Source organism: Poecile atricapillus, chromosome 4 (assembly GCF_030490865.1).
Source record: "Poecile atricapillus isolate bPoeAtr1 chromosome 4, bPoeAtr1.hap1, whole genome shotgun sequence".
Taxonomy (NCBI): Eukaryota; Metazoa; Chordata; class Aves; order Passeriformes; family Paridae; genus Poecile; species Poecile atricapillus.
The window spans coordinates 19283892-19302457 of NC_081252.1; the positions used below are offsets into that span (position 1 = coordinate 19283892).

General features: G+C 39.2%; 1 protein-coding gene across 3 annotated transcripts in view; it reads left to right on the forward strand.

The window, feature by feature from the left end:
- Positions 1 to 18566, forward strand: part of ZNF827 (zinc finger protein 827) — a 100611-nt gene that overhangs the window by 39605 nt on the left and 42440 nt on the right. For all 3 annotated transcript variants that reach the window (XR_009277536.1, XR_009277535.1, XM_058837515.1), the window contains one exon: positions 11133 to 11366. Coding sequence is in view for 1 of the 3 variants with exons in the window: in XM_058837515.1 (XP_058693498.1) it covers positions 11133 to 11366 (234 nt within the window). In the remaining 2 variants the exon portion in view is untranslated. The remainder of the gene's footprint in view (positions 1 to 11132; positions 11367 to 18566) is intronic.

Below are 18566 nucleotides of genomic sequence, written 5' to 3' on the forward strand. Positions count from 1 at the left end.
CTGATAAAGTATTGGTCACCTTCTTTTCCAAGTACTATTTGAGGCCTACATAGTAAATGCATGTGAATGTTACTGCATTTGGGTTTTGTTGCTAACACTTTTAAAAGAAGAGTAGTCCTAGACATTCATGTAAGCTTTTAAGAATTATTATTTTAATTTAAATCCATATCTAATGCCAAACATGTTAGTGTTTTTTCACTGTCAGATTATTGCTGTAAGAAGGATATTCATGTGTGAAACTTAAGTGTAGGATGTGTTCAGGGTGGATCTGTTATATTTTATGTGCTCTTTTATTGATTTGACTGAATTCTTCAGAACAGTTGATATGCTGGGGAGGTGTTCTATGCCAAATGTTTTCGAAATTGGCCTTGAATTTTTGAAGAGAAAGAAGTCAGGAAAAATGTCACTCAAGGAGCTTCTGTTTCACATGGAGATCTTGGTCCCCATGGGAAGTTTTAGGCTTTGGAGATAGAAGATAATCTTTACAACAGAAAATAATTAGCTTTCTCCTTTAAATGGAAAGTAAGTTGTATTTGAGCAGATTTTATTGTCAAGTAAACTAAGGAAATAGCTCTGTCTTAATGCCCAGCCTTGGTGAAACCACAGCCATTTGTTTACGAAAATCTTTCTCTCCTCATCTTCCCAGATCTTTATACCTCTGGGAGTACAGTACTGAGGAATTGAGTAGAATGGGTTAATACAAGAAATCAAGATTGGGGCTTCATGGAGCCAGTGAGGAAAAGAGAAAATAGCTGAGGGCAAGCAGGAGGTGAATTGGGCTGGCACAAATGGTTTGCAGTGTTGCACCTCCCCCTGAAAAAATATTAAATAATCTGTCAATATAAAATACTACTCTGACTGACAAAAAGTGGGCAGGATTAGTCTGTTTGGATTTGCGTGTACATTTCTTTACTTGATTTCAAATTTGGACTCGATATGAAATCTATCTTACACTGTCCAACAGCTGTCCCACACATGTTGCTGTTTTGATGTCAATTTTAAATTTGGGTTGCTGTGCACGAAGATGCTCTGCACATCAGCAGGGCTGGCCTGGGGAGGGTGGTGCTCATGATGGCTGCATGTAGCAGGAACGAGAGCAGAGTGCAGGAGAGGGGGAAAAACCTGAAAGCTGAGAGAACATGCAACAATTTGGTGTGTGGCTTTTCATGTAGCAGTTGATGGGAAGCTGTTCACAGTTTGGCAGACGGTCATGTTTTCAGTGTCTGCTCTATTGGCATCAGAGAAAGGATACAAATGTACATTATTCATGCAAAAGGCCTATGCAGTTATTTTATGGTGACTTACTAAAGGTCTTGAAACCTGACTTGTATGCACTGTTACCTAGCAACATGTTATAAAGTCACTGGGGGAGTAAGATGTATCTGTAATTTTGTATGTGTGCATATTTGGATTAAAATGTACTGCCAGTCACCAAGTTTGCTACACAGGAAGAGCAATGTCAGAAGAAAGGGAATTTCTTTTCTTCTGAGATTTATATTGTTACATACATTTGGTTCATGCTTTCCTCTATACAAAGTGCATAAATTTAGGGTAGAAGTAGTTCTCTTTTAGCCAGTTGGCTGAGAATTAGCTGCAGTTTTGATGGTTCAGCTCTGCTGAACGAAGTTCCTTTGAGTGATTTCTTCATTACGACAGTCTTGTTAGGCCCATCAGAGCTTCAATTATTTGCCCTACCATTCCAATGATATAAATCTTTTGACATCTCAAATTGTATATGCCAATTGTAACAGCCAACACAGATTTTTCGAGACCAAATTATGTCAAAACAATCTAATTTTCTTCTCTGACAGGCCTTGTGGCTAGGAAAGAAGCAGTAGATAGATATATAGACTTTTAGAATTTGGCATTTATTGTTATCGAATATTGATGTTCTAAATGAACATTTATTTATGCTTGCCAATGTATATTACTCCTCTACTCGCTTGGTGTCAATTTGTACACCTCCAGTTTCATGGGAAACTTGTTGAAGTCCATCCCTCATATCCACGTCTGTCCAGTTTAGAGACAAGGGTGTCACATGTGACAGTGTCAAATGCTTGGCACAAGTCTGCTCTGCCCCTGTCCACCAGTGCTGTAGCCTCACCATAAAAAGCCACCAAATTTATCAGGCATGATTTGCCTCTGATGAAGCCACATTGGCTGTCACCAACTGCCTCTTTGTTTTCCATGTGCCTTAGCATAGTTTTCAGGAGAATGGAGATTATATTAAATAATCATAAAATCATTGTAATTAGGACAAAAAGTAACAGGATTGTATTGCTGTAAGGTTTAGGTATTAGGAAAATCTTTCCCAAGCTGAGGTATTTATACCTCTAGGATAGTTTGGCTGGAGAGATTGTGGCATCTCTGCCACTGGGGAAATGTAAAAACAACTGCCTGTCAGATATGGCTGGTCACATATTAAACAGTAAGATGGACTAAATCTGTGTATCACAATCAGTGGACCATAGGATGTCATAAGCAGTGGCAAGAAATGTTATCTGAACAAAAACAAGCAGCAAGCTGCAGAGATGCAAACTGGGGGAAAATTTACAGATGTTCAAAGTTAGACCTAACGTGGAGCGGGCCAGAGATGAATTATGGTGACATTGCTCAAAACAGCCATTCAGGTTTTTTTCAGAAAGGCTCAGGGGAGCTTTAGATTTAAAGAGATTGAGAAATACTGGTGTGGGTGACCTTTTCAAGATCACTTCATGCCAAATTCTGTGCCACTACTTGCCAGAAAGATCTTTACTTATGAGTTTTATGAAATAAGGCATAACACAAATCACCAAATGTAAATCTAAAAATTAGAACAAATCTTCATTTTTTTTCCCCCTAGATTCAATTTTCTATGTCCTAGTTTAAGGTAGGAGAGGATTTTAAATTCACAAGAAATTTAAAAGGTTTCTCTGAAACTTTATTCAGATTTTTTTGTAAAGATAATTAGCAGATGACTCAACACATAAAGAGAAGAATATTTAAGCATGTTTTTACCTTCAAATCTTACTCCTCTGATTTCAGTAGGTCCGCTTGTACACTTCAAATTTTTCCAGTATTTTGCTGTATCAATGCTTTGTCAGAATGTTTTCCCCCCCCAGTCCATTAATTTCATGTTTAAACTTTATAACACATTCATATCTTAATTTAAAGAGTATTTAATTTTTCCGTTTCAATGGTTTCAGTGACAGACATTATACAGCACATGTCTTTAAATACTGCTGTCCTTCCACCCACTTTTCAGGCTTGGGTGGGTTTGGGGATTTTTGGTTTTTTTATTTTGGGTTTGGGGGTTTTTTGCGGGGGTAGGTGAGTTTGGTTTGGTTTTTTTGGTTTGATTTTTTGGGGGGTTTGGTTTTTTTCAGTTTAGTTTTTTTTTGGTTTGGGTTTTTTTTTCATAATAAAAAATTCTTTAACAACGATCCAAACTACAATGGCCAGTGTACCCTAGTGATGTTATTACTGTGCCTACATTATGTGCTGCAGTAACTTTTAACATTTGGAAATAAATGAATCCCAGCAAAATGAATGGAATTCTTGCACTATTGCTCTCCATGGGATTCCGTGTGGAAACAGTAATTGGTACACATCCTTCATTGCTGGCCTCTCTCCCCCTCCTCTCTGCGTTTAAACAAGTGCATTGCTCCAGCAAGCAGCTCTCTTCATCTTGTGGAGTGCTATCAAGTGTGCCCTGCCTCTGCTGTTCTTTTTATGTTCCCCCAAGTTACTTGCATGGAAAACCTTAAAAAAAGCATGGGGAAGGAGCTAAAATGCTGAGGGTTTGGGGCTGGCCATGTTAAACCAATTAGAAACTGCTTTCTCTCATTTTGTCGTATCTTCTGTCGCTGTCGTGCGAAGAGTCAAGACTTTATTTTGGGAAATAAAGCCACCATGGGACTTTGGTGACCATCCAAAATATTTGGGCTTTTCATTCGTGTTTTTATTAGCTGATTCCATTAATGGAATAATGAGAGAGTAAATCATCAGACAGCTACATACAGCATATTAGTAGATAAGCTAAGTAATCACTTAGATTATTTGTTCTGTTTGGCTCTTGAAAATTATTGCATTCCTTCGAGGTAACACAAGTAACTTGAAATGTTTTATCATTTGCTGTTGACTGTACTGAACTGGCTGGCTTGAACTCTTCAAACAGCTATTTTTTAATAAAATAAAAGTATATCCAATTAAATTGCCATAATTGATGTATTTGAGTAGCAAGTTCCAAAGAAAAAAACATGCTGTCTAAATTTGGGATTCTGACATCGTTTATGTCAGAATGTAAAATTTCAATTAGAATATGTAAGTGCACAGGACTGACAATTATTGAGCCATGTCCTTAATTTAAAAGTACCATCAATTCCATGACGCTGCTGTCAGTGTAAATATCCCTGATGTCATCAAGTTCTCTCTTCGAAGTCTCTCCACATTCACATTATCCTAGTTTCCACATAGACCTTTAGTTTGAAGTAAAATTCTGATGTGCAATAGCACATCTACTTAAAACCTGGGCAAACAAAATCTTGTTCTAATCTTTGTTACTGATATATCTTCACCCTTGTAATCTCTTTTCAGCAATTACTAATCTCGCATCCACAGTTTTGCAGCATCCTTAAAATCACACCCATCGTGTTTTACATCTTGAAGGAATAGGTAGAATATAGCAAGATAGAGCAGTGTAGTCTCTGGTCTAATTCAGCAATTTAAAATGTAGAATAACAAATTCCTTTTTTTGTGCACTTGGTCCAGCAATATTATCCTGAACCAGGTCTGTGCTTACAATTGAATGTCTGTACAAACTCTTACATTTGGAGTATAGGACTGGGCTAGGCTGATGGCTTTTTGCTTCCCTGAATACACCATTATTCTGGGCAGAAGTCCGAGCTCATGAGCCTTTCTCTTGCACCCATCCAAAACAGGATTTGAAAACACTGTTAGTTCAATCATCTCTGATTGTTTGTTTTGGTTTTTGTTTTGTTAAACAAATATAAAGGTCAGTCTGGTGGTGTTTCTCTCTTCTGATTTTGCTCCTTTGTAGAAAGAAGACATTCCCATATTGCAAGCAATTCTCTCTTATCAGCAACAAATGCTTCCTTGCTCCTTTCACTGCTCCCCTCTCTTTTCTCCAGTGTCCTCACAACCTTACCTGTTCTGCTGCTGTTTTGGTTTTTACCTGGAAACGAGGAAATGGTCTTGGCAGATGCTACAGCCTTGTTTAGCCTGTGGGACTTTGGCTGCACAACAAACATCTTGGGGCGTTGGGAGGGATGTGTGGTTCTGCACCTGCCTTAGCAGTTTGCCTGATTCCTCCATTCCACTTGGACTAGAACATTGTGAAATTTTGAGGGCACAGTAGCAGGACTGGTCATTCTCCTTTGCTATGTCTCATTGTGCTTGACTCCAGCTTTCTAAACACAGAGCAGCTTTAAAGATCAGTTTAGTTAGCTGGCCTTTCTCAACTTATGCTTGCAGTTTTTAATGTACTTAAGCAATATGGTTTGGAAGGCCTCATATTTTAAGTGGTATCCTGAAGCCCAGGGGTGTCAAGTTGTGGTATCATTGTATTTGTGATTGTCTATTCTGCCATTGCACTGCTTTGGTAAAAAGAAACATTGTAATGCTGAGCACCCTTGAGTCACGAGTAGCTTTTTCATTGGTAATGCCCATTCTGTGCTTTATAGCCCTGTAGGATAATTTATTTGGCCAAGGGCAGAGGAGAGGGCTTTAAAATTCATGTGTAATTGACTGAGAATTCCTAGAAGGGCTAGGTAGCATGAAGTTCTCTGGGACATCTTAATACTCCAGGGCAAGAGGCACTAAAAGGAAATGATAGACCAGCTAGACTGTCCTCCCAGAAGAACAGTATTGCTCCTTTTGGGCCACTTGCAGTGGATGCAGCCTCTATGTTTAATAAGATGAACATAATTTATCACACCAATTGGATTTTAGTCTGGAGATTCTCCAACCGGTTCAAATTCCATAGATTTTTCTTGCAAAGCAATTAGCTCACTGGGGGCTGCTTCTCTGGTGTTTGTGCTCCTTTCTCAGTTCTTGAATCAAATCATCAAATATAAGCCATGGTCTCCATGCAGAATGCCAATTCCTACCTAGACATTTCAATTGCCAGAGAGTAAAATAGTAGATGACCCATGGCGCACACTTTATTGACCACAGCTGCCTTCAGGGTGATGTGATGTGCACTGTCATGGGACTGTGTCCTCCAAATACTGCAGAACTGATCTAAGGCCCTTGGTTCATTTTAACCACCACATCTCAGAGTTTACCATCTGGGATGGAAGGTTCATCTTAGTTCCTTTCAACTCAGACTCTATGGATGCTTTTTTTCATTACTTCTTTTTGTGGCAGAATTTTGTTGTGGATTCTGTTTTTTCCTTTATGTTTTTCTCTCAGATGAAGCAGTGACCAACTTCTTGCTGACTGTGACTTGTAACATTGAGCTTCAGTTGGAAGTAATCAGCCCATTTTTCCTCTTTCAGTTATAAACATTTTGAGCATTTAGAAATCCTCTTAAGTGGACTGATGGAGTTAGCAGCTTCTACCAGAGTGTTTCAGATTAGTGGCAGATGCCCAAAGCTTTTCTTGTGGCATTTGGCAGTTTCAGGAAAGTGTTACAACTTTCATCATCTACTTTTGCCAAATGGCTCAAATGGTTCCAGTTGCCAGGAAGATAAAAATCAGCAGTCTGGAATATTCTTTGATCTGTGTTTTTTCTGGATATGGAATGGAACAAATGGAGCATTATCCACTGTGCTTGAGAGATTCCTGCCTGTTGGTTTCATTTGCTACGTGGGTTTGTTTTGTTTCTTCACCGTGCATTTCAAAATTAAACTGCTGAGTTTTTTTTTATTCAGTCTGCAGACAACACATCCTTCATTCTGTTCTCACTGCTGTTCAGAATGAATGTAAATTAAATACAAATTAGGATATGTATGTGTATCTATTTTTGTATGAAGATAGAAGATACTCTCCCTTCTGGGGAGTAATAATTTTGTCATTCAAATATACTTTAATAATCTTCAACATATTCTTTTTCATTCTTGTCTAGTTCTAATTTTTTTAAGGATTCCTCAGTCATGAGATTTGTAAAAACTGGTCATAGTAAACTTTTATTTGCAACATTTTTTTCTTCCATCTGTTTATTGTTTTCCCTAAAATGACTAGTAGATGCATCACCCTTGCTATTAACCATGTGTTAGTAATTTTGTCCATAGCTGTGGATCCAAGATGGGGCAGAGACAAGAGTGGTGAGGACTTTTGCTGTTTAGATGGTCTTTTTTGTGTTGTGGAATTTCTTCCCTTCTAGCTTTAATGTATGGATCTGATAAATGAGACAACCTTTTTTATTTGTCCTTCTGTTTTAGGCTTCATTTACATTAAAATCTGCTTTAGTATATTTCAAGAAGGAGTAAAAACCCTGTTAATTGTAGTAATTGGCTTGAAACTGACCCAGTAGTTGCTTGATTTTGTTTTTGTTTTCTGGAGAAAGAAAAATGAGGTAAATAACTCTTCTATTTTTGTGATTTATCTACAATTTAAATGTTTGGTTTTTAGAAAACATCATCAGTTCAAGGAATGTGCTGTCAGATAATTAAAGAAATATGACTCTACTTCTTTCCTAATTTATTAATTCGTTCTTCTGTCCAAAACAAAGCAGCTAGAGTAGGCAGAATTAGTGACATAGGTAAGAACAACAGTCTGGGATTCCTTTCCTTCATGTAATACTGCCAAAGGCGCACCTTCAGGGCTTCCTCTGGGTTAGGGGACCCTGACTGTTTTCTTTTTCTCATTGGTGAAGTATTGTAAACACACAGAGTATACATACCTCATGAAGAGCTCATTTAGATTGTGTCTGATGCTGTGCTGGTAGATTTGTTATCAACATGGTTTAGTTTATCATTGTTACCCTGGATGATGGCTCAGAAGTGCGAGGAGGTAGTGGCTCCTGGCAGCACATGCTGTCGCTGCAGGAGCGATCACGTGTGGGGTAGGGATAGAAAGAGAAAGGTGTACAGAGGAAAGGAGGGAAACTTGATTCATTCTGGATCTGTCATTTCTTGGGATCAGTCAGGTTGGAAAAGACCGCTGAGATCATCTGGTCCAATCCATGACCAAGCATCCCCTTGTCAACTAGACTATGGCACTGAATGCCACATCCAGTCTTTTCTTAAACACCTCTCTGGGCAGCCCATTCCAGTGTCTGATCACTCTTTCTGGAAGAAATTCTTCCTAATGTCCAACTTAAACTTCCCTTGGTGCAGCTTGGGACTATTTCCTCTTATCCTGTTGCTGGCTGTCTGGGACAAGAGACCTCCACATGGCTACAGCCTCCTTTCAGGGAATAGTAAAGTGATAGTAACCCCTGGGCCTCCTTTTTTCCAGGCTAAACACCCCCAGCTTCCTCAGCCACTTCTCATAAAACTTGTGCTGTAGACCCTTCACCAGCTCTGTTGCCCTTCTCTGGACTCACTCCAGCACCTCAGTGTTCTTCCTGAATTGAGGGGCCAAGGACTGGACTATCACTAAACTATTTAAACTCTTATGTGACCTACCTTGAATTTTTTGGTCCTCTGAGCTATTAGAACTTGTCTTCATCTTAGTAGGGTTTGAGGGTACCCTGGGATGGTGAGTATAGAGGCACCACCTTACACCTGCCCTTGGACTGGGTCAAATTGGCTGCTGACTTTTGCCTTGGTGATAAGAGGGGTTAAAAATATGCTGATTTCTTTCAAAAGCATTCCTTTTGATCCTTTTTCTTGTGGTAGGATAATGCAATAAGCATGTGTCACTGCATACTATAGCACCTAACTCTTGTAATAAGTTCCTTGTGTAAGTCTGTGATATTTTATGAATTCCGTTACATTTTTTTGTTTATGGAAGTTTTTGCCATGGTATATGGTTGCAAACTTATACTGATCTATGCAAGTTTAATGTAACCTCTGTTTTAAATGGTGGAAGAGTGTAGGCTCACCCAGCCTGTAGTGCTTGCTCTACCTGGCTCGTTTTCTGCCCTGCTTCATGGCAGAGACAAGGCTGGGTCCACAGGTTAATGGTTGTTCTCAGTGGGTTGTCTTTACCTCTTCACATGGACTCATGCTTCCTTTATTTTCTGGGACAAATTTGAATTAATACCTTTTTGAAAGGAATAAATTCAAAAGACCTTTTCTTTCCCCAATGTTCTCTGAAAGTTCAGGCAGACTGCTCTCTCTCAGATCCTGGTGGAGATATTTTTCATATCAGCAAAGCAGCTGGAGTGGCATGTTTTAAAAGCAAAGGAGAGCAGAAGGTAATTTAGCAGTGAAGGGTTGGGTCTCTTTTTTTGTGACTGTTCATCACTCCAGGACAAACCCCAGAATAGACTGAGGCCAGGCTAAAGAAGATAGATGAAATTTTTTGTTAGTACCTTAGTATAGTTAGGATTGGCTTGAGAGCTCTAACTTGTAGTTTTATGGTTTAAAGCATGTCTTAATGTTTCATGTTTCTAGGTTTGCTCTTCTTTAAAAAATAAAAAATGCAGAAGCAATTCCTAGTGCTGGTGAAAGTGCCTATAGGTCATGTTAAAAATTCCAGATATAAAGTAATGTAATTTCTGAAGTGAATAGAACTAATGTGTATGTGCACATTGCTTATGTGTGCACTCCTTTACTACTTGCCTTAATCTTGTTCTTTGGTAATTGCTGTCCAACCAACAAGGAGGAAAATCAAACAACTCTGAAATATAAATTGAAAAGATGTGTTGTGTTACAGGGAAATGCAGTAGCTTTAAAAATCATTAGCACACTCCCAAAGGCAAACATAAAAAAATTGAAGAGTGTGGAAATGAACAAAGGCTCAAAGTAGTAAATGTAAGTGTCTAATTCTGATAAAGATTGCAATTGTACCTCATATTTTAGAGTTCTGGTCTCTGGGAGATAGTGAGCACTTCATGGTAGGATGCAGGAATTCAGTTTCTCCAGGAGTTTTGAGGGAGTTGCTGAGGAGAGTGTCTGAGAAAATAAGCCAAAAAGTCAGGAGACTGAGAGTAGGTAAGAAACTGTGAATTGGAGAAAGGGGAGACCAAGGGTTTAAGCAGGTAAATGTTGCCAGATTTTGTCAGGCACAATGCTCAGTCTTTTGTGTTTGTGGAGACAGAAGTTTAGAGAGGCGAGAAAAATGTAAACTTACCAAAGATAAAGGCGCTCAACAAGTCATCTGCTGTGTGTTACTGGGAATTTAAAGTGATATTTTGGCCAAGAAAGGTCATGAAGAGATAGGGAAAGAAGTATATCTTCATGGTTAAACAAAAAAAAATTATAAGAAGATTTACTTGAAAAGTAGTGCAAATTCTTTAGTTTTCTTTAGCCCATGAATTTATGTTGTCTGGGCTTGGAAGTATTGTTTAAGAGCTGTTTTGGTTTTATCCTTTTAATCAAACACCATGCAAAGGTTCTACTGCTGTCAAGGGGTATTGGAAAGACCCTTCAAGAAAAGCATTGCTCAGTGTGTAGATATTAAGCAGCTCCCCAAAGTCTCCTTACCCTCCTGAGGCTGTGAGGAGGAGTATTCGAGAGAAATATTTTAAACTTACTCTATTTTTATGGATTTAGAGTTTGGAACATTGCAGAGCTGTCTTCTGAAAATCTCTTAGTTCTCTTCTTAATACAGTAACTTTTAGGACCTAAGAATTTGCTGTCTTTTCCCTTTTACTCCACTCTTGGGTTTTCTATCTTCCTACTCTTCATCTCTCACCTCTCTTTTATTCTTTAAAACCTTAGTTTGTCATACCCATAGGCTTTGCCAAATTTGCCCTTAAGTGAAATGATGTTTTAAACTTCCACCGAGCCTGCAGAAAACCTACAAACCAATGACCAGGGAAGAGCTTTTATGAGGAGTAGGGGGGGGAAAAGAGAGAGGATGTCCTTCTGAGCTTTGGTACGTGCAGTTGTTGTGTTTCAAAACTGCCTCTTTGTAGAAAAGGTGCAGAAGTTTGTCCCTTGAAGCATCTTTGAGCACAGTTTGATGTGTCTGCTTCCAGTACGTGCTCTAGTATTATTCAGGTTATGGTTTCTTCCTGTTACTAGCTGTTCCAGGATTAAATATTACACTAAGTCTCACTTCTTTCCTTCTCTTGACAGCTGCAAATCAAAAAGAGCCCTTAACTCCTAATTTTAAAGTGAAGGAGGAGCCTAAGGATGAAGAAGCTGGAAGTTCAGCCACATCTCAGCCCAGCTATGTGTTCAGCCAAGAATCTGAAGCCTCAGCTCCAAACGTGCCTGAAGAGAAACTCAAGCCACAAGAAACACAGGCAAAGGTGATGAGGCAGGACATGTCAGTTAAGGCAGCATCTGAGCTCCTCATGAAGCTCTCAGGTACATATTTCACTTAATAATATTAAATTTCTGATTATCTTTTTTTTGTGTATGCTAGCAGGGTTACCTTGCAAGAAGGTAGGTTCAGCTTTAGTAGCAAGCCAAGGAACAATTGAAAAGGCCTGTCTACAAAGTGTCATGTACATGAAACATCTCAGTTTGGTCTGTAGCCACACTATCTAATTATCTCTGCTCTGATTTTCAAATTAATGACTATGGAATAAGTCAGAAGAAATGATGCCTTAATACTTTTAGGTGCTGTAATTTTTAAAATGTACAAAACCATGTTAGTACCAATTTATTCACGTGTCACTTCATTAACATAGTAAGAAAGTTTCTGTACCTTACTGTACTTTTAAAGCTTTTATTTTTTTTCTGACAATACATTGTACTCAAAATGACAAGATCCAGTGTTAAAACTGTGTAAACTGAGCCAGCTTTCTGCATTTAGCAAGACCACTTGAACTTGCTTACATTGCCTCAGTGATAGATTCTTCTGCCAGACAAGTAGACAGTGTACGTACATAGGTAGTGTTAAAGCTGGAGGGAGTCAAAAACGCATGTTCTGCTAATTATGATTAATTAATCATTTAATTAAGCGAGGTTTAAGAGAAAGTAAAAGGGTTGAATTCTTCCCACTGGAATCAGGTGAAGTGAATGATGGAAAGGCTTTGAACTTCTAACAGACCAATATTTAGGACCAAGGCATGAAAGTCAGTCTGGCAGGCTGGATTTTGTGTTTCTGCACCTGAACTGGATCTGATAGATTTTAAGTCTTCTCCAAAACTGGACAAGACTTAATTTTTTCATTATGCCAAAATCATGCAAGAGGTGCTGGTGGGAATGCTTACATGTTTAATAACTTCTGAGATCCCTGTTAAACCTGCCTGTCAAATCTGTTGTCTCAATTGGACACTCTCAGCCATGAATTTGAGCTCAAACTTGTATCTGAAAGACTTTAGCTGACTAGGATCTCCCCCATAAAACACATAATTAATTCACTGTTGTTCATGCCTCCACACTTTAATTTGCTGAAGAATTTGAATCACTGATTTGAAAGCTTTCCATGTTAATGGAAGTGTTGCAAAAAACGTGTTCCCCAAGTACAAAAGCTGACCAGAACACCAGTTTCCAGATTTTTTTCTCAGACTCCCAAATACAAAACACTCAGTTATTGGTGTAATTCACAGTTGCTGCTGGTAATTGGTTTGATTGGGGTGTTTTGGTAACAAAACTTTGCAACCTAATGAATGCTGTGACTATTTTTCCTGGTGCATATAAACTTATATAATTACTTTTATAAAGAAAGAGCTCAGTAATTTAATGTATTGTCAAGTACTTCAGAGACACAAGGGTTCTGGATTGTCAGTCTGGAGTTGAACACTGGCAGGCTGTATTTAGATAGTTCTATTGCTGCCTGTTATGTTAGTATATTTGTGCCTTAAATACCTGTTTATATGAGAGAAATCCAGCGTGTATTAAATCTTGGTCATCTTCAGCTTGTGTTGGGACTTCCCAGGCTTTAAAGACTGTAGTAAGAACTACACCAGTGTAACATTTCTCTTACAAGCTCTTAGAGACTGAGTAGTTTTTTCTGACATTGGTCCTTTTGGCTAATCCATAGATTAGGAAGTGAAGAGTGATTTGGATTTATGGAGTTGGTATTGCTGCTGTTGATATTCCTGTATCAGCCAGGGGGTGGGGTTACACCCAGTTTGTCACAGACAGTTTTCAACTTGCACTTCCCTGAATTGCCATCTAAGGCAGAAACTAGAGAGGAAAACATTGAGACATAGTTCAATGTAGGACAACTACAAGAGGAAAATCTTTACATTATTAGCCTCTTCAGTGGTTTATTTTGGGTTTTTTTAAATCTTTATCTGGTACAATACTCCCATATTACTGTTGACTTCACAACCTACTGTAAGCAATTTTGCAGCCTGATTTTGGTGACTTAGAACTTACTTAAAAAAATTAAGCCACTTCTTCAAAGAATCATAGAAGGTGATGCCATAAGTTTTAGCTTTCATATTTTCCAGATTCTGTACTGCATTGGTATGTAACTCTGAACTTCATATAAAGTGTTAGCAAGTTCTCACAGTTTAGTTAGACAAAATGATCCTTCTCCAGCCTGAGAACCAAGGACACCATTGCAGCTTCAGACCCAAAAAGTATAAACAGCAGCAAATTGAGGAGAGCAAACTGGGAGGATGTGACTTCATAAGCTGATGCTGTAATTGGGCAATTAACCCCAATATGTAAATGGACCAAAATTTATGAAAGTGTGAAAATGTGTGACCCATTGTCCATCTGAGTGTAGCTGTGGCCAGGCTCTAGTACTGCCCAAGGTGTGTCCTTTAAAGGCCTTTTTAATAAATACCTACTTTATTCCTTTAACTCTGTCTAGCCTCTGTTCTAGGTAGCCTCTCAAGGCACCAAGGGACCTTAAAGATGACAGAACCATTTAGGCTGGAAAAGACCACCAAGGTCATGGACTCCAGCCATTGACTGATCACCACCTTGTTCTGGGCCACAGCACTGAGTGCCACATCCATTCATTTCTTGAACACCTCCAGGGATAGTGACTTCACCACCTCTATGGGCAGCCCGCTCCAATGCTTGGCAACCCTTTCTGTTAAACAATTCTTCCTGATGTCCAGCCTGAACCTGCCCTGATACACCTTGAGGCTATTTCCTCTTGTCCTGTTGCTGGTTGCTTGGGAGGAGAGACTTCCCCAGCTACAGCCTCCTTTCAGGGAGCTGTAGAGAACAATCATCTGGTTCCAACCCTGCTGCCACGGGCAGGGACATCTTCCACTAGACAATATTGCTCAGAGCCTCATCCAGTGTGGCCTTGAACACTTCTAGGGATGAAGCATCCATATTTCTTCCTGAGCCACCTCTTGAGGTGAAAAGGCAAACAAAACCAAAATTACTCCTTTTTTCATGGTACTGGAAAGAAAAAAAAAAAGTATATCTTGATGTTTTACTCTGTGTGGGAAATCCTCAGTCAAGTGCCCTTAGTAGATTTGATATATTTTATAATTTGGTTTAAGTCAAGTTCTTCCAGATTCTCTATATTCTTGATAAGGACTGAATAGATTGTGTTCTTACTTTGTTATTTTCACTTTCTTCTGCATAATACTGATCACCAAAACCTACATCACATACAAATTCAAGAAGGAATTTCCAACATAACAGTGTTGTGCTTCCTGCATTCCTGATATACATGCTGCTATTATCCTCTGAGCAAGAGTACTGCTGCTTGTTTCAGCCTCATGGGTGGGAGCTTCTTGGGATTTGGGCATAGATCTTGCTATCTCCTATGTCAAGGATAAACTGGTTTGTATTTTTCACTGGGAAATCTCTTTTCCCAACCGTAGGTGCTGTGTTGCCAGCCCTTGGCTGTAATGGGTAGTGGAAGGCCTTTCCAGCTCTGGAGCCTGGTTTGGTCTGGTGCATACTGTAGGGTAGGTTTACTCCAAATCACCAGCCCTTTGTCAGCCTCCATTTGTCAGCCACTCAGAAATTACTCTAGAGCTAGGAAACGTTAGAATAGCCATCTTCTCCTGTAGTAGAACATTAGCAGAACATTTTTTGGCTGCCATTGTAGAATATAAGATAAGACTCCCTCCTTCAAGCTGAAGGGCTCTTCAGACGCTTGCTTCTAGCAACATAACCAGAGTTTGGGATCAGGCCCATGCCCTGCATATTACTTTGGTGGAATTGGACCTTTTACACCAGTTCTTTCTCTCCCATATTCCCCTGGGATTCAGGTCTTCTACCCCACAATTCATAGTCTTGTTACCTACTCACACCTCTTCCAAAGGATTATCCAAGGTCAAAGGGCTCATGTCTCTTGGGCATGTCTGTGCAGAACCCACTTCCACCCAAACAGCCAGGACAAAACTTTCTAGCTATCAGGTTGCTATTTCAGAATAAATCAAATGCCCATTTGAAAAAAACTGGTGTTTGGAAGTTAACAGGCAAAGTTTGAGCAGATTTTCCACCTCCATTCTGCATAAGAAAATAAAATTACCACTGTGATATGTATGAGTGCACAAAGGTGAGCTGGGAATTCTACCCATAAGTCTTGACTGAGACTAGATCCAGTGGTAAGCAAACACATTTGAGGAGAGAGTGGAGTGGGGCAAATTGCTCTCATCTACTTGGATGGGTGCCATCAATGCATGATTTTAAATTCCCATAAAATATTGCATAAAATCAGTTAGAAGAAATGGTAGTAATGTGTTTCAAATACACAGGTTTCCTACATTTTTACCTGTTCTCTTTCATGAAAAAGCTAATTTATTTCTCAAAATGTTTAATTAAGTGGCACCCTCAATGATTCCTGGTCAGTTTTATACACTCAGTCTTATAAATTAAAAGGTAGGTTTCAGAGGAGACTGAAATTAAGAATAAATATTTGCATTTACATCCCAATGTTAGAGCTGAAAAACTAATTTTTGGCTGAAATAGTCATGTTGCTAATATGTTTGGGGCATGCATTAGCTTTTAGAAGCATGTAATGTTTTGGCTTCTTCTCCAAAAATGAACATATAGGTGAAGGTGTATAAAATCTATCCCAGGTACTAGCACTTTTTAAGTAATATTTTACCCAGAGACATTTATATGTCCTTGTCTTTCTTAGAAGTGTTGCCTGAATCACATTTGCCTTCATTTCAGATATATCCTATTTTTGAGATGTGTTCATTTTGAATGTAAGTCAGGTGGTTTTCCTCCTCTTTTTTTTCTGTGGGTCAATTCCCCATGTATTGCATCTCCTTGTTAGCCCAAGCAAGTGCATGATGTTTGTGCTATTTGATTCCTTTGGATTTTTTGTTCTTCAATCCTCAGGTCACACAGTGTTTTCTTGTAATACACCAGTATCAACAAAGAGTCTTAATTCTGGGTTATCAGCACATGCAATTAGTGCAGACTTACTTCATGACCTCAGCACACAAAGTGAGTGCTGCCTACAATTGAATCCAAAAGCATTCCTGATCAACTCCATTTATTATCACCTAATTATATGATAGTTCCTCTTTTGGAACAACTGGTTATTACAGGGGAGGGGTGTGATGGGGTTCTGGCATTTTTTTGATTAAGCCTTTATCTGCTTTAAAATGTTTATGGTAATTTTGTATTTCATGCTTTGTAGTTGGTTTTTTTTTTTGACACTATCATACATTTAATTGAAATCACATGGATTAGATCAACTATTTAAAAAGAGTAAAACAAGGAGAAAAGAATGAGGGTACAATTCTAGCATAAGGTAAAGCTCAGAACTAATCTTGCTGCATATTTCTTTTCCACAGCATTGTGGACTGCTCTGGAAAGTGTGAGTGTAGAGTTAGGCTGCTGTCTTTGGAGATTCCTGTTGCTGGTACCTCGTGAGAGTCCCTGCACCTGGACTGATTGCAGGAGAGCTGTCAAGGCTTTCATCCCTGCTTAGAAAGCCTTGATAATGGGCAGAAAAGGGAAAATACAGGGAAGTCTTTTGTTCTTTGGGACTTCTGAAGGAGCCCAGAACATAAGTGGGGGCATGTATGATCCGAAATAAGACTTTCTCTTTGTGGGAAGTAGAGAATTGGCAAACCACGTCAAGCTACAATCCCAGATTAAACCCTGCCACTAGCCAAGTGGATTTTTCTTGTTTTGGTTTTTTGTTTTAACCAGGTTCTTTAAGTGGGGTCTTGCAGGTAAGCACCATCATCCTACCATTTAAATGGAAGGGGCAGCAGGTGTCTGTCACAACTCTAATTAGTCTATGGGTTTAATTTGATCTATTTTTTTTCCTTGGATAGCATTTCTGTGAAGCAGCATGTAGTTGCAAAATTCTGTAACATGGGAGTTCAGAGGTTCCACTTTAATAAATATGAGCCATTTCAGGATTTTTAATTTTTTTTTTTTTTAGTGTTGGATCCTGTTACATTGATTCATTGACATTGTCTTATATAAAACAGCAGTTTGAAAAAAATACTAGCAAAATACAGCATCAAGCACAGCGCCCTAGGGAATGTCAGATGTTCCTTGTTGTGTCTCTGTAGCAGAACCTTCAGGGCTTGCCAACTGTTCCTTACCTCTGAGGTTTTATTTAAGCTGTTTTAGGGCATGTTTATTTCTAGCAAATCAGAACAATTAGCATAACAAAACGCCTGATTCTCCGTGCTGAAAGCTTTTGAAGTTGGTACAAGTTGACCCACTAGTTACCCCTGTCTGCTTCATTGTGGAGACTGGTACATGAGTCCAATTTATGAGACATGTGGGAAAGGCTTTCTTCTCTAAGTTGATTCATAAAGTTGATTTGTAAAGCTGATGGGCATTTCAGCAAATATGAGCAACTTAGAATTTTAGTCGCAGGGTAAAGTTTTAAATAAAATGGCTGAAAGAAACAGGAATGATTTAACAAGTATTCATTTGATTTTGGCAAGGCAAGGTTATTGGACAGCTGTTGTGCCAGCCAAAGCAATATTTACAGCATGACTTGTGTTTTTTATGAAATCTATCCCTTACCTTTGACTTCTATCTCAAATAATGGGAAAAGCAGAGTATGCTGCACTAGGATGGGTATGTTCAGTCTCTCCTCCAGAGAATGTGAGTGATTCATGGAATCACAGAATGGCCTGTGATGGAAGGGATCCTTCTTCCAGTCGAACCTCTCAACAATGAGCAGGGATATCTTCATCAAGATCAGGTTGCTCAGAGCCCTGTCCCACCTGATCTTGAGCATTCTCAGGGATGGGCCATTTACCACCTCTCTGGGTAACCTGTTAACATGTTTCAATACTCATATTGTAAAAAATTCTTCCCTTGTATATAGTCTGAATCTGCCCTCATTTGGGTGAAAGCCACTGCCTCTTGTCCTATCACAACAGGCTCAGCAGTCTGTCCTCACCTCTCTTACAAGTCTGTTTTAAGTCTTGAAAGGCTGCTGTAAGGTCTCCCTGGAGCCTTCCCTTCTCCAGGCTGAACAACCCCAGGTCTCTCAGCCAGTTTCCATAGGGAAAGTGTTCCAACCTTCTGATCAGGTCCATCAGGTCATGGCTTCCCTGTGCTGTGAGGCACTGGGGGAACTGAGCCTGTTCAGTCTGGCACAGGGGAACTAAAGGCCAATTTAATTGCAGCCTGCACCTTGAAGGAAACTTGGAAAAGCAGTGGAGTTAAACTCTTCTCCCTGCTGGCAGATGGTAAAAGAAG